Source organism: Aspergillus fischeri, genomic scaffold (genome assembly GCF_000149645.3).
Source record: "Aspergillus fischeri NRRL 181 1099437636262 genomic scaffold, whole genome shotgun sequence".
Lineage (NCBI taxonomy): Eukaryota > Fungi > Ascomycota > Eurotiomycetes > Eurotiales > Aspergillaceae > Aspergillus > Aspergillus fischeri.
In genome coordinates, this window is record NW_001509764.1 from 898150 (window position 1) to 912765 (window position 14616).

At 48.2% G+C, this 14616-nt stretch overlaps 5 protein-coding genes across 5 annotated transcripts; 2 read left to right on the top strand and 3 right to left on the bottom strand.

Moving 5' to 3' along the window:
• Window positions 1-816: 816 nt before the first annotated feature.
• On the bottom strand, window positions 817-3874 carry NFIA_096670 (Zn(II)2Cys6 transcription factor; the record flags this gene model as incomplete). The annotated part of the gene is made up of 8 exons (XM_001261941.1): window positions 817-1135; window positions 1194-1642; window positions 1692-2245; window positions 2314-2595; window positions 2666-3007; window positions 3069-3593; window positions 3714-3758; window positions 3820-3874. 8 exons carry the CDS (start codon window positions 3872-3874, stop codon window positions 817-819), a joined length of 2571 nt encoding a protein of 856 aa, XP_001261942.1.
• A 2498-nt stretch (window positions 3875-6372) lies between these two features.
• On the top strand, window positions 6373-7069 carry NFIA_096680 (iron-sulfur cluster assembly protein CIA2; the record flags this gene model as incomplete). The annotated part of the gene is made up of 2 exons (XM_001261942.1): window positions 6373-6601; window positions 6696-7069. 2 exons carry the CDS (start codon window positions 6373-6375, stop codon window positions 7067-7069), a joined length of 603 nt encoding a protein of 200 aa, XP_001261943.1.
• Window positions 7070-7248: 179 nt separating this feature from the next.
• NFIA_096690 (116 kDa U5 small nuclear ribonucleoprotein component) lies at window positions 7249-10486 on the bottom strand (the record flags this gene model as incomplete). The annotated part of the gene is made up of 4 exons (XM_001261943.1): window positions 7249-7811; window positions 7978-10206; window positions 10264-10409; window positions 10467-10486. The coding sequence occupies 4 exons, from the start codon at window positions 10484-10486 to the stop codon at window positions 7249-7251; spliced, it is 2958 nt and encodes a 985-aa protein (XP_001261944.1).
• Window positions 10487-10898: 412 nt separating this feature from the next.
• erg10B (acetyl-CoA C-acetyltransferase) lies at window positions 10899-12359 on the top strand (the record flags this gene model as incomplete). The annotated part of the gene is made up of 5 exons (XM_001261944.1): window positions 10899-10963; window positions 11031-11080; window positions 11157-11232; window positions 11297-11786; window positions 11844-12359. 5 exons carry the CDS (start codon window positions 10899-10901, stop codon window positions 12357-12359), a joined length of 1197 nt encoding a protein of 398 aa, XP_001261945.1.
• Window positions 12360-12924: 565 nt separating this feature from the next.
• NFIA_096710 (putative ZIP family zinc transporter) lies at window positions 12925-14310 on the bottom strand (the record flags this gene model as incomplete). The annotated part of the gene is made up of 2 exons (XM_001261945.1): window positions 12925-14078; window positions 14136-14310. The coding sequence occupies 2 exons, from the start codon at window positions 14308-14310 to the stop codon at window positions 12925-12927; spliced, it is 1329 nt and encodes a 442-aa protein (XP_001261946.1).
• Window positions 14311-14616: the final 306 nt, after the last annotated feature.

Below are 14616 nucleotides of genomic sequence, written 5' to 3' on the forward strand. Positions count from 1 at the left end.
CCACGCGCATGAATCCGTCAAAAGCACCTTGAGTCATAGTGCCATCGACCCGAATGATGAATTGAAACCATTACCTGGAGACAAAGCAAGAATTGTCCGCTCTAGGGAGGAACGTATTGGCATCGGTCGGCGCAACTAAGTACACTTAACTTAGTAAGCTAGATCCATTTTGGCGGCCCAATTCGATATACTGACACTTTTTCCTCACTTACCCGAGCTGGATGGCAGTTGGTTATTATCTCTTGTCACGGCTTTACTTCTGATGACTGTTCCGTCTAGCCCCTTATGACGAGAGCATGAAGGGTTGTTGATGATCTTTCTCTGGCTTGTCTCCATATACGCAGGCATTTTCTGTAGCGCAATTTGGCGACTTTCTCGATGGAAGGCGATATCTCTAAGCTTGTGCACTGAGTTTTTTCTCCTAAGAATAGTGGTCTACACAGAATTCGATCGCGATAGGCTCTTTGATATGTTATCAAGCAGTTTGTAGACGGGTATGCCAGTTGCCACCATGCCATCCATGTATCTATTGTATTACATGAAATATCTTGTGGTTAGACATAAACTACAGTGTTGACTATAAGGCTGGCAAGTCGACACGTTAATCTCTGGAGATCTGACCCTCTCGAGCTCGTATGGTAGAGCCGTGGCCCTACAATTTGCAGGGAGTAGGGGTGGAAGAGAGACTATTTCAGTAGAGAGAACGAGACCAACAAGCCCATGATTCTCTATGATATTTAGGCTCCAATGAAAGGTTTGCAGATAATGAGCCAATGAGGTGGAGCGAAGCATAGTGAACATGAGCACAATAATTTTTTACCGCTGGCGTTTGGTGTTACTCTGCTCGGTAGTATCGATTGAGTGTGCCCACCTCCGCTTCAAGCCATTAGGATCATATACACTAGCAACGCTCTGTTGCCAGTCACGTGCTGTGAACAGGACTGCGTGTCCATTGAACTGAGTTTGAGGAAGAGGTTGGGTAGCTGCGATCGAAGAGACTTTCGTATGTGTCTCATAGTGAACAGGAAACTGGTTCGATACACCAGTGGTTCCTTGTGTAGAATGATCTATGCCCATTGGCGGCGAGTTTGTACTCACATTTGACGGGCCGACAGGGAATGCCAGGTCCCACTGGCTGATGAGGACGTCAGCAAACAACTCTCACACAATGGAACAGCCAGGGAAGTACATACTTTATGATTCGAGTGGGATCCCAGTTATTTTCGTCAACTAACGGAGCATGACTGTGATGTGGGTGCGGTGCAAGCATGCCCATAGTTTGAAGCTGACATGAGTCAGACTTTGAGTCCTCAGTACCAGCCGATATGGGAGGGGTCATTGGGTAAGCATAACACACTCTATTCTGCACGTTACTTGGAACCTGGTCCAATTGAGCATGGTAACTTGACCCAAGTGGTGGGCTGGGATGGTACGGCTCTGAGGGACTTCCGTAAGGAAATGTAGGTTTGAGTTCGAAAGGGCGATTGATGTCAGCGGAGAACGCGAGCCGCAGGGAGTCAATCTGTGCCTGTATTTCGGGCATAGGCCAAGCCGAAGAACATTTCTCAAGGATACGCATGTGACGCGTGAAGTAGTCCCTCGCATCCGTATGAAAATGAGGGTCAGGGGATGTGATAGCAATCTTAGAAGAGTTAATCCAGTACCAGATAGCACAATCGCGTTACACTTACCAGATGCAGCATAGTGCATGTCAGAATGCAGTATATTGCGAAATTGATACCTCTTTGCATGAACAGAAGACCGCGCAGACCGAAACGGTCTAATATACCTTCCTGAAGCCTGCACAGGCTTTTTGCGGAGGAATAGCACAACGCCATGTGGATCTTCCATCCTCCGCCGGCCGCAAAGGACTTGGATGCTAACAATTGTGGTCGATGTAGTAAGATGATGCCGAGATGGCAATGCGAGTGCATATTTCCCACAAAATGTGAGGGTATCCATGGCGGCGAACCATCGCTAGGATAATTAATCTGTAAGTCTTGAGGGAGGCTTTGGAGCCAATCGGTAAAAAGGGGGTTTTTTTCAACAAATCTGGGATTGGCTCCCCAGTCTTTCTGCTTCTTGATTTTGTGATATATATCGGTGATCAAACGGATATGATAGGCGTTTCTGACAAAGTATGCATATTGCCTCGAGCGGTCGATTTCGAACTGGTCAAGGCCATCGATATCCAGAGTCGGCCGCATATCTACGGTCTCTGGGTCTACCCCGTAATCCGATCGACCTAACGAGCAAACGAGATCAGTCAAAGCAGTCAAAGCCAACGAAGTCACATAGCTGATATAGACATACCTTGTGGTGCACCGATCATCACTTCGACAACCAAGAGGGCTTGCCATATTCTTGTCTGCACAAGACATTCCACTGAATCCAGCTCACAAGGCCTGCCCTGTGCGTGGGTATTGTAATGTTCATGGATGTCTAAATCCTTCGACATCGACACAATTGTCTTCACAGTTTGCCATGAACGATAATAATAACCCTTCTTTGGCAGAGACTCTCGAGCTTTCAATAGCAAAAGCAAAGCTTGAATCGTGCTTAAGCGTGGTACATCCATGAAACTGGACTCATGTCCTATCATTGTATGAGCATTCGTTATTGACTGTTCGTGCTCCATGCAACGCATACAAAGCGACTAACTTACTGTTTGCCAATGCGAGCCACTGTGCGCCCTGAGCCGGATCGTCTGATAACCTTCCGGCACAAGCGAAAAGTGCTTCAAGGAGTAGAGGAGATATGGAACTCCGTTCATTCTGCCATTGGTAGTAAAGGTGAGATCGATGAACCACAGGAATGTAAGGATGTATATCATCAAAGTAGATCTTGAAGTAATTCATCACTTCGTCATCGGAGGGCATTAGCTCCGGGGGGATACGGATGGTGGAGCCCGCCCCGGTGCTTAGAGGTGGCAGTCTTTCCTCAATTTCATCCTGAACTGGAGCTTCCGCTTCCAATCGCTCTTTTCGTTGTTGTCGAATATAGGGTGCTTGATTTGCAATATCAGCATTCTTCTCTTAACGCCAAAGGACTGACGCTATTGATCTTACCGATACCAGTTTCATCGATTTTCAATTCACCCAGAACTTCGCTAAGGTTCTCGGCAGTAGATTGATCGTCGTCCGGGAAAATGCCAGTATTCGAGTTATCAAGACCGTGATTTGGAGTGGTAGGAAATACTTGGGCGTGCTGGTAGGCATGGCTTGTTACGGGTAAATGCGATGACCGTACTTCATAGATATTGTGTTGGGTGGGACCATTCGGGGCATATTGAGACATGATTCCGGCACCGTCGCTATAGGACTGACTATTTCCAGCAGTAGGCTGGATTCCAGCGCCGAAGCTCTGAGGCATTGTATAGGAATAATGCGAGGCTGAATTCGCATGAGAAGCTCCTAAGGCGCCCATTGAAGTTGCCTCAAGACCTTGCTCCGACTGGAAGTCGCTATCCTGTCCAATGGTAGGAGGAACGCATACGAGCTTCAAGCGAGTGCAAGCTGAGCAGGGCCAGGTATTCGTTGTGGCAGCGTCACACTTTATTTTCCGTTTTCTGCAGCCATTGCAGGCTCGCATTACTAGCAACGCATTATAAGTCAACCACCGGACCAAACGATGCTCGGCCTTAATAGTTCAGAACTGAAGTAGGGACCGGAGGGAAAAAGAGGGCACAGAACATGAAGAGAAGAACGACAAACCTTTCAGCCTCTTGTGCCTATTATGCTCATCAACAAATACGTAGTCTACATTGTGAGCAAGTTATTAACCTGAATTGACGAAAAGATCATCCAAAGGGCGACTTACTCTTGTGCCCCTCTCTGGGGGGACCATTCGAAGGCGAGAAAGCGTAGCCTTGCATTGTGACGCTTATTTTATGTGGATCAATGAGGCCGTAAAGGTGGAGGCGACTCAGTCCAGTAGTCGCAGGGTCTACGCTCGTGACCAAGTTGTAAAACTATTGTGTGAGTATTTATCCGCAAAGACCCGCCTTGCTTGGATCCATCAGCAACAGATAACGAAATCACCAGAGGCCCCAGCTTCGCCAGGTGAGACTGTAGCTAATGGAAGAGTATGACTAGTTTGATGAAGTTCCAGCGTCACATTCGATGTAGAAGCGCTTGGACCATGTGTATCGTATGTAGAACGAGGGAAATGATATAGCCAGGAACCGACTAGCGCACTACGAGAGCAAGTCAGCAAAAGCATAACCTGAAGGATTCGGCCCTTGTGAAACAGACTCACGATCGGAATCAGTGACCATCTGGCTGAGAACCGTAGGATGATCTCTTTTCGGTCTCTCCGAAGCCTGTATCGATATAGTGGACGCCGCAGATTCGCCGACAATTATGTATAAACAGTGGCCAATGTGTTGTCCTGAGTGTCCGGAGGCGACGGCTTCTCAACAATTATGCCAGGCGATTGATCCGCTATTCTGGGGACTGCGGGACGCGTTGCAGGGTCTGAAGAAATGATAAAACTTCTTTCTCCTTATCTGGTACAGGATACCATCAGAGCTCGAGAAAATAATTGCGGACATTAAGGCGCTGACGTGGTAGAGAATGGTATAACAGTAGCTGAGATTTGAACTGCAGGTGCGGTGCCCTCATTTAGTCATTAGTCATTGTCCAACTGGAAGGAATTTGAGAGCGGCGAAAGGATAAAGATGCCAGATCGCAGTTACAATTTTGACTTCAACTGACGAAACAAAATCATTGCCTTCTTGTACCAAAAGAAAAGGGTAAGGAAATAATTGGAGGCTCATGGGACTTCAATGGCGCAGGCATATGCCACGAGACGCCGATGCACTGGGCAAGAGGAATCTTGTGGCGACTAACCAGATAGCTGATGCGAGATTGCTGTTTGAAGAAGAGTAGAGAGATGTAGGAAGTCAGGCCGTTCAATGAAAGACAGAGGATGGCATGGGCCTACTCAGCTCCCATCGTTGTCCAAAACGATCAGCGTATCATCGAGAGTTCCTTGATAATAGATGACAAAGGGGGTGCACGAGCCTGACTTGAGACACCGCACCCAATTGAAGATGGTTCTCCCGGAGCGGACAGGTTTCAAAGCAGCAAAGATCGAGGCCGGGATCAACGCTTATCAATACAGTCAGGCGGCCAAGAAATACAAGAGCCACAAGGGGTTGGTTGCACAGTAGATTTCAGGTAACGAGGGGCAGTGAGATACGGATCAGAGGATTAGACTAGGGGATCGGCGACAATGCGAATTTCCACATGCAGAGATTGGTAGGGTACTCTGACTATTATGTAGATGATGAAAGGACAACTCCGCTACTTGCCTGCACTTGAACTTCAGCTATTAACTCTTGGCCACGCACACTAAATATTTCTGGGGTTATATCAATGTTCTGCGGGGTGCTGCATACAGAGGCAGAACTCAGGAGGTAGACAAATCCTAAGGTAGATACCTTAGTCTTGTAGAAATTGGTCAAATGATCATCCGTGATTTGAGAGTGGCGGGTGCAGCAGATATGGATGTGGGCGGGCGGAAAAGAGCGTCTACCCAAGGAATTAAAGTATTGGAGGGGGTAAGGGTAATGCTGATTATTCCGATAAGTCGAGAAAATTAACGATATTGGGTAACGTAGATTTAGTACTTTGTACCAGAAACCTCATACCCATTCTTTCAAGACCACTTACTCATTACCTAGGTAGATAACATACTAGCAATACCTATAGTAAATACTAGGCGCCCTGAAATCCGCTCTGCTTTGATAAGGTCGAGTACTGCACATCGATTTCTACTCCTGTTTCTAAAGGTAAGCTAGTCGAGGCATCTCCGGGCCGTGCTCAGGTTTTGCTCCAACAGGTGACCGGGAGGATCTATCTAAACATACATCGAGATTATCCTCTCGCAGCAAAGGATATGTAGCGATCCTATCGGTTTGAAAACAACTACTAGAATATTTGGAAGAAGGTTTCAACCGTAATATGATTATATTGGAGAAGCATCCACAAGATGCTCTTTAATGGATTCAGCATCCTCTGGAACATAACCTGATGAACAGTCGTCGGTCAGGTATATGTATTGAATTGTCTTTTTGCACAGGTCTACCAATTCATCGGTCTCACGGTTCTGATTCGTACCAGGGTCCCTGTGTCGCTGGTAGACTAGTAGATGGTGTCTGCTCTGGTGTGGGAGCCTCGTCGGCTCTTATCTGTCCAAGTACTTGGTGGGGTGTAACTTGGCATGTAGCTAGCTTTTGGTGGAAGCATGCCTAGACTACATAAAATATTGCCTCCCCCCCCCCCCCCACTCTTCTGTAATAAATGCCGACAGTTCAGCATATTCTCTCAACGCTACAAAACCGCTGACTTTCAGGCTTGCCAATACAAAATGGCCTCTGAAATGCAGAACTCGAATCCAATAATCTTGAATGCCGCTGATCTGCCAACTCGGCTACCCAAGGCGCCGCAGAAGCCCTATGCTTATGGAACTGATATCTTCAGTTCCACACTTCAGTCGCTTGGGCAGTTGGGCGATTCCTTCTCCCTGATTCCACACCCAGACTCTGAAGAGGATAATGACATGTCAGATGAGCCAATAGACGAACAAGAGATTTTTGGTAAGAAAGTGAATGGTTTCTTTTTGATTAGTCCTGGGGTGGCTGCACTCGGAAGAAGAACTAAGTCATGAATGTATGTCTAATCATATCTTAGACCTCGTCTCAACCATATCTGACCCAGAACATCCAATTTCGCTGGGGTCACTAGCTGTTGTCTCACTTGCAGATATTGTGATCAAGCCATCTCTTCCCCATGTACCCGAATCCCCTCTTCGCACTGTCACAGTTCTTATAACCCCGACAATCACACACTGTAGCCTGGCTACCGTTATTGGTCTCGGTGTACGTGTGCGGCTTGAACAGTCACTTCCGCCCAGGTTCCGTGTGGACGTGCGAATCAAGGAGGGAACGCATAGTACCGCCGATGAGGTTAACAAGCAACTGGGTGATAAGGAAAGAGTGGCAGCTGCACTCGAAAACGGAACATTGATGGGCGTTATCGCCAAGATGCTGGAAACATGCCAGTAACCAGAAGTTAGCTGCGTAACCAGCTCAGGTTTCAAACGCAGTGTCGCCAGACTGTGGCGTTCGCAGGCCTATTCTTTGACTCGACAATACGTTGCTTCAAATTCTCGACATTACGTCTACATGATAGATCGATACTTGTGGTATGCCCTTCTCACTCGGTTGAGCAGGGGTCGAGCCCGTCATGAATCCAAAACGCCACTTTCCTTCAGGCCTTTCCAGAGCTCCGGTTCCAGAAATTTACTCACTGTCACATCTTCTGCCAAACCTTTCCGTCTCCTTGTTTTCAATACAAAATCCCTCGCTGTGGCCATCGCGGGCGCCATCTCGAGTGGCTTTGTCTTGACTTCGCGATCCAGCGGATCGCCTGGAACGACGCTCCATCGATCGAACACAAGACTGACCGCAGCTTGACCTTGAGTATGAATTCTGAGATCCGTTTCGAACCCGAAAGAGTCAATAACGGGAATCAAGCCTTGCACTGTATACAGTGGTGTCCCAGCAATTGGCCCGTCTGACAGAACATGGCCCCTTCTGCGTGAGAGCACTGTATATACCGAAGCCACAGCATCCGCAGGCCCTGTCATGGTGCAAGAATATATGGGTTCCATCAAGCGAGGTGATGCCATGAGGAAGGAGGAGTAAACGGCACGTCGGGCCGTAGGGATTATCTGACCACCTCCCCTGTAAATGGCCTGGTCAGCAAGAGATACATCTGTGAGCCTGAACTTCGCGTTTCGTATTGCTGTCTCAAAATTAGTCTCCATGTATGGTCATAGTTTGGAAATATAGGAAGTGCCTCGACAGGAAGAAAGATCACGGGGTTCGAGAGGGGAGGAGAAATGATGGGGGAGATCGTTGGGGAAGAAGAAAAAAGGACCGAGCAAACAAAGAACAACCAGAAGACTTACGTTCCTCGCAAAGAGGGCCTTCCCGTGTGCCCCAGCTGAAACCTTGTGTGATGGAATCCCTGACATTCCCAAGTAGCTTCTTGTCCACTTGCGACGGTAGCGTGTCGTCTTGTAGAATATTGGGGCCCATCTCGTCAGGGCCGAAAGCCCAGATACTTCTAGCTGCGAGCTTGTCCCAATCGTATTTGTCTTCAAAGAACCTCGCTACTTTGCGGATTGGATCTTTGATACTGACTCTGCCGCTCTCGATGTCTTCGGCAATCCCATCATCCAAGGGCTCCGCAATCATGGTAATCTTATTCTTCTTATTTGGCGTGATAGAATAGCACATGATAGCCGAAGTCTCAACGACAGTTTCGCAGAAACGGGTGACAGGGTCGGACACCTTAATCTCCATCTCCGAATAAAGTCTTCGAAGATCGTGGAGCACACAATCCATGTAAAGCTCTCCGGTTCCTAAGACCACATGCTCACCGGACTCTTCTACTTTCGTTGAGATGAGAGGGTAGCTTTTATTAATCTTCCGCAGCCCGTCAAGCATTTTGGGAAGTTCTGATGGGTTAACCGGCTCAACAGCAACCTTGAAAACAGACTCTGTAATGTGTCGAATAGGTCTGAAGATGTATGCTTCCTCGCCATCTTCCAGCCTCAAGGGGACAATTGTGGCAGTCTTGACGATGGAATTGTCCACACCACCTAACAGAACCAAGTTTCCCGCAGGAACACCACTGGTTGGGATGCTATAGCAGGTTTCTGCAATCCATGTATCCGATATAGTCGCTGTGACCATGTCTTCCTCATCCTCAGGTGTATAGCCCTCGCCCAACACTCTGACCGGTTGACCAGGGCGCGCCGTCCCGCTCATGACTCTTCCAAACGCATGGAACTTGGTAGCATCCGTGCTGGTAAAGAGCTTTGTGACATGGACGACAAGCGGCCCGTCCGGGTCACAGGCTGCCATGGCGGCTGCAACTTTCGTATCAAGGGGGCCGGTATAGTACCTGTCGAGTGTTCTTTGGGCTCCTTCTACTGGGGAGGGAATATGCTGTACGATCATGTCCACAAAGCCAGTGGCAGGACCAAAGAATTCATGGCAGACCATGTTGAGTAGCACCCTCGCATCTGACTTGAGTTGCGACGGCTTCAAGTTGATACCCACACCTGCAAGCGTTTCTTTCAGGTCATCTGGACTTTCACTTATGGTGTGAGAGTAGAGTTTATAAATAGGCTCCAGGACGAATTGGACGAATGTCCGTTTGGAATTCTCTTCCACTCCTTTTCGAGTAAACTTTCGGCTTCCTGGGTTGAAGAAAATATCCCCCCAAAGACGTAAGGCAAAGTCAGACGTTTCGACTTGGGGATAAGTTTCGGCATACATTTTGGCGAAAGATTGTAGGGTAAAACACCATTCCATAGAGGCACATGCAAAGGCAACGTTACCCTTTTCAGGGCTCAGCCGATACCTTTCCCCTTGCCCGGGCAGAATCCTCTCGATAATAGTGTTTACCTCTTCGACCACGTGCTTTAACTTGAAGTAAGCATCATTCGGCGGAATCTTCAACTCCAAAATCAGCCGGTCCATCTTGTTCACGACCATCGTTATGGGAAGACCTTCCAGCACGGCGTGCTTAATGATCTGTTCCGTGTTCGCTTGCACTCCTTCGACGACATCCACGACCAGCACTATTCCGTCGACGAGCCGAGACGATGTGGCCACCTCGTCCACGAAATTCACATGGCCGGGAGTGTCAATGATATTGAAAAGATGAGATTTTCCTTTGGTGTTTTGGAGTACTAAAGTCATAGGTGCCGACTTTATAGAGAGACCCCGCTCTCGCTCTAAGAAGTGAATATCGGTATAGCGGAGCTGTTCCTCCTTCCGCTTGCCTACTCGCTTCTCCAGACGCTCTGTCAAATCATGTGTCTGCGTCACAAGCATGTCCATAAACGCTGTTTTCCCATGGTGAAGATGGCCAACGAGCGCGATGTTCCTTATTTGACTAGGAAAACTGAGCAAGTCTGTCATAAACTCTCGCGAGAAATGAACGGGTGGCAGCTCGGCCTCCTCGATCGCAAACTTCTTCTGCTGGACGGGAGCGATTATGGGTTGCGAAAGTGGCTGCGAGTCCTCCTCTTGGACCAAGGTCTCAACCTCGTCACCGTAGACTTGCTTTGCACTAGGATAATATTGTTTGTCTTCATGTAGGACGACCGCATTCGAAGGGCCTTCTGCATACGAAGTCAGAACGAGCGTGAGGTAGTAATGCTTCGAAAGATATGAAATACCGTCAACCTCCATCAATTGATCTGCATTCTGGTTTTCATCTTCTTCCTCTCCAAATGCTTCGTCGAAAGCAAATGTCTGCGGCTTGAGCTCTTCATCTTGGTTTTCCTCGTCAGAGTCCGCAGGCTCTCCAATGTAATTGCCGAACCTAGAGCCAGATTAGTTAAGTTCTATTTGTATAAAACTTTATTTCCATATGGCATACTCATCATAAAGATCCTCCATTGCGCGAATAAATTCTGAATCTGGACAGACCTGGCTCCAGACGTTGGAGCGGATGCCTTCTTTGCTCAAACCAAAAAAAGCTGTCTGAACTTCGGAAGGTCCGAATTGGGTACTCGAGTGGCCCGGGCTTGGCCAACCCTTCTGAGTTACCACACGCGAATGTCGCCCCGCTTTGCTCTAAAGGGGAGGTTGACCTCTGTGCTTATATTTTCCTACAACCCCCACCCTGGATTCGCCCGATTCTTCATCCGACATCGTTTGGAGACATTCTCTAAAAATTGGTCTAGATTTCAGAGAAAAGACCTCAAGACTGACGCCCAGCGAATTGTTATTGTCGCGGTGCCTGCCCTCTTCAAGGCTTGGATCAAACTCTTTTGCTACTTAGAAAGTCTGAACACAACGAATGACTACTATGTCTTCGCTTCCAGCTGTCTATATTGTTTCTTCCGCCCGAACACCGGTGGGGTCTTTCTTGGGGTAGGACTTCGTAATTTGTGGTTGTTTCACTTGAAGAATGAGGTTGACCTTTGTCTCATCTGCATAGTTCGCTCTCAAGCTTGACTGCCCCGCAGCTTGGTTCCCATGCCATCAAGGGTATGTTATAAGTCCATAGCGCGTTGTCTAAAAAAGTTCTCCTAATGGGTTCGATCTTTCTAATGGTCGGAAACAGCTGCTCTTGCCAAAGTTGACGGACTTAAGCCTTCGGACGTGCAGGAGGTCTTCTTCGGCAATGTCATTTCTGCGAAGTGAGCTGAGCCTTGTGTGAGCGTTCTGAACCTATCGAAAGCGGGTACTGATGACATTTTGTAGTGTCGGACAGAATCCTGCTAGACAATGTGCGCTTGGTGCTGGGCTTGAAGAGTCGACCGTTTGTACCACCGTCAACAAGGTTTGCGCGTCCGGGTTGAAGGCGATCATACTCGGTGCCCAGACTATCATGACCGGAAATGCTGACGTCGTTGTGGCTGGCGGTACGGAATCGATGTCGAACGCACCACACTATCTCCCAAATCTGCGTAATGGTGCTAAATACGGCCATCAAAGTCTGGTGGATGGCATCATGAAGGATGGCTTGACTGACGCAGGCAAGCAGGAACTCATGGGATTACAAGCGGAGGAGTGCGCCCAAGATCATGGTTTTAGCAGGGAACAACAGGATGATTATGCTATCCGCACCTATGAAAAAGCTCAGGCGGCCCAGAAGGCTGGGCTTTTCGACGAAGAGATTGCCCCTATCCAGCTTCCTGGGTTTAGGGGAAAACCAGGTGTGACTGTGACGCAAGATGAAGAACCGAAGAATGTGAGCATCTCCATCCGACGCGTTGCGTTCATGTCAGGCTGATCATTGAGTCCTTAGCTCAACCCGGAGAAACTTCGAGCCATCAAGCCTGCGTTTATACCTGGTTCTGGGACAGTGACGGCGCCTAACTCCTCTCCTCTCAACGACGGCGCTGCTGCTGTCGTCCTTGTTTCAGAGGCTAAGTTGAAGGAGCTCAATTTGAAGCCGGTTGCGAAGATCCTTGGATGGGGAGACGCTGCTCAGCAACCCAGCAAATTCACGACTGCTCCAGCTCTTGCAATCCCGAAAGCGCTCAAACACGCAGGTGTGAGCCAGGATGCCATTGATGCTTTTGAGATCAATGAGGCTTTCAGCGTTGTTGCTCTCGCCAATATGAAGTTACTTGGCATTCCTGAGGAAAAGGTTAACCTTCATGGAGGAGCCGTTGCTATCGGTCACCCTATCGGTGCTAGTGGTGCGCGTATTATAACCACCTTGCTCGGTGTTTTGAAGGCCAAGAAAGGAAAACTTGGCTGTGCTGGCATCTGTAACGGCGGCGGTGGAGCTAGTGCTCTGGTGGTCGAGCTACTTTAGATGGATTTTTGGCCTTTTCCATATGTGTCGACTGAATATATCATAGCGTGCACATGATCTGTGGTCCTAGGACTGTTTGCGTGAAAGTGTCGATATCCCCTAGCTCATGAAGGATCAACTTTGGTCATTACTCTCCGTGCTGGAATATACATATGCCATGCTTGTTCAGGAAACGACTGGAAACGTCTACTAGCCTATCTGTGCTGACAATATCTGAGCTTAGAGTGATGTAGTTTACATTACTTTGTGTGAAGTGTGATCCGTTAAGTTAATTGATAGTGTCAAGGCAGGCATGCTTTATTCAATATGAGCTCCTTTTGACGGAAAGGAAAGTAGCATGATGGAGATTCTAAACTATTCACGCGAAGCCCTCGGTTCTGACGCCTGCACTTATGTTTAGAGAGCGTTTGACTCGAGCCTTGGACATCTACATAAAGCTAGAGACATTTATACGAAAATGTAAAACCAGGTCTGCGTAACGTATCGCACATGACGGGTAGCAGCTGTAAGCAGTCTATATCAATCAATATCTACAAAAAGATACAAGACAGATCCTGACTAAAATCTAGGCAAAGGCGCCAACAAATGCCATCAGCAGAGCCCCGCTCGCGACGGCTATACAGGCCTCAATACGCCGCCGACCCCTGAGTGTCGCGTAGCTAGACTCACTTAGAAAGTCCTCCGCTAAGAGTTCCACAAGTCCAGCAAAAAGTAATAACCCGCTGCTGATTGCATTGGTGATGCCAACCATGAGCAGGCCCGTGGTGCTTGCAGGGTCATAGAGATTGTGCAAAACTAGGCCGATAGCTTGTCCTACGGGTGTTGTAGTTCCGTAGGCAAGCGACATAAGCCAGGGCTTCGGCGACGACGGTGAAAAAAGGTCCGGTATCAAGGATGCAATACGCGATCCAAGAGCGAAACCTTCGAAAGTTTGGTGAAAGCAGATAGCCACAAGAAGGACAATAAATGACGTCCCAGTGGCGACGCTGAGGGCCATGCCGATAAAGATACTGTGGAAGAGGATACCAGCCTCGAGGAGAAGACATTGCAGCAACTGACGCTGCGGGCTTTGCATTGGTAACCCAGGACTCGGTTTTGGATCCAAATCACGTCGTTGGGATTGCAGGTTGCGAGGTTGCGAGTCAGAGACCTGAGAATCACTGTGATTGTCCAGAGAATCGATGTCTCCGAACTCAGCGTCGCCGGTTTCACGGTAAGGGCCCATTTTCTTAGACCGCCCTTGTTCGACACCATCTGTTGACATCCGGGACAATGGACTGGGGCGCTCCTGCGCTCCATCCGCGTAACTATTTGCTTGAATGAGATTAAGGCGCAGGTTCTCTGTCGAGTGATGACGGCCAAGCCTCAGATAATTTGCGTCATCACGAACAGACTCGCTAGACCCCCGCCCAACACTGCCAATTAGATGATCATACTCGCTCCCATGAACATGACCCGCACCTTTCGTAGCGAAAACCATTTCTACGACGACAACCAGAAAAACCGATATCATGGCTACAAATCCAGCCATTGCACGATAGGTCTCCGACCAAAAACGAGGAAGGCAAGGATCCGTAAGAGAGACAAATGCCGTGGGTAACAAGTGAACGAAAGCTGTGGCAATCAAGACCCCCGTTCCGAAATGCCTGGAGATGAAAAGAAAGTGGCGCGGTATCGGTAGCCGTGGAAATCGACGTGCGAGAACTGGAAATGAACATGCTATATATGATCAGTATATTTGAGACAATATCAAACGTTTCCAGATGTAAACAATACCTAATGTGCTCAAAACCAGAATAAGGAACAATGCCAGCACATGTATTTGGGTGTTGTAAGCGCCTTTCTCCTTCGAACCACAAGCTACTCGATCGCTGGTCGATCCCCGAATTTCACTCCTCCGAATAAGCTCTGCCCGGAGAACGGAATCAGGTAAGTCTGAGACTAGAGGCATACTTCGATTGAGGGCTGCAACAAAGATGGAGTATTAGTTGATATAATCATTACCACACCGAAGTTGCAGCGACCAGAGAATAGTTATCAATGCAAATGAGCTCCTTAAGTGATATGTGTATGGAATATGTGAGTTAGAAAATACTTACCAGAAGCTGCCATCTTTGACTGTAGCCATTGCGTAAGCTGGCCCATCTTGATCGGAGCCTTTCTTAAGATTTGATCAATGCCATGACCCGAACAGAGTGAGGTTGACACACTATTTGGACAGCAGGCCTCTGTATTTGATTGCCAAGCTTGAGTGGTA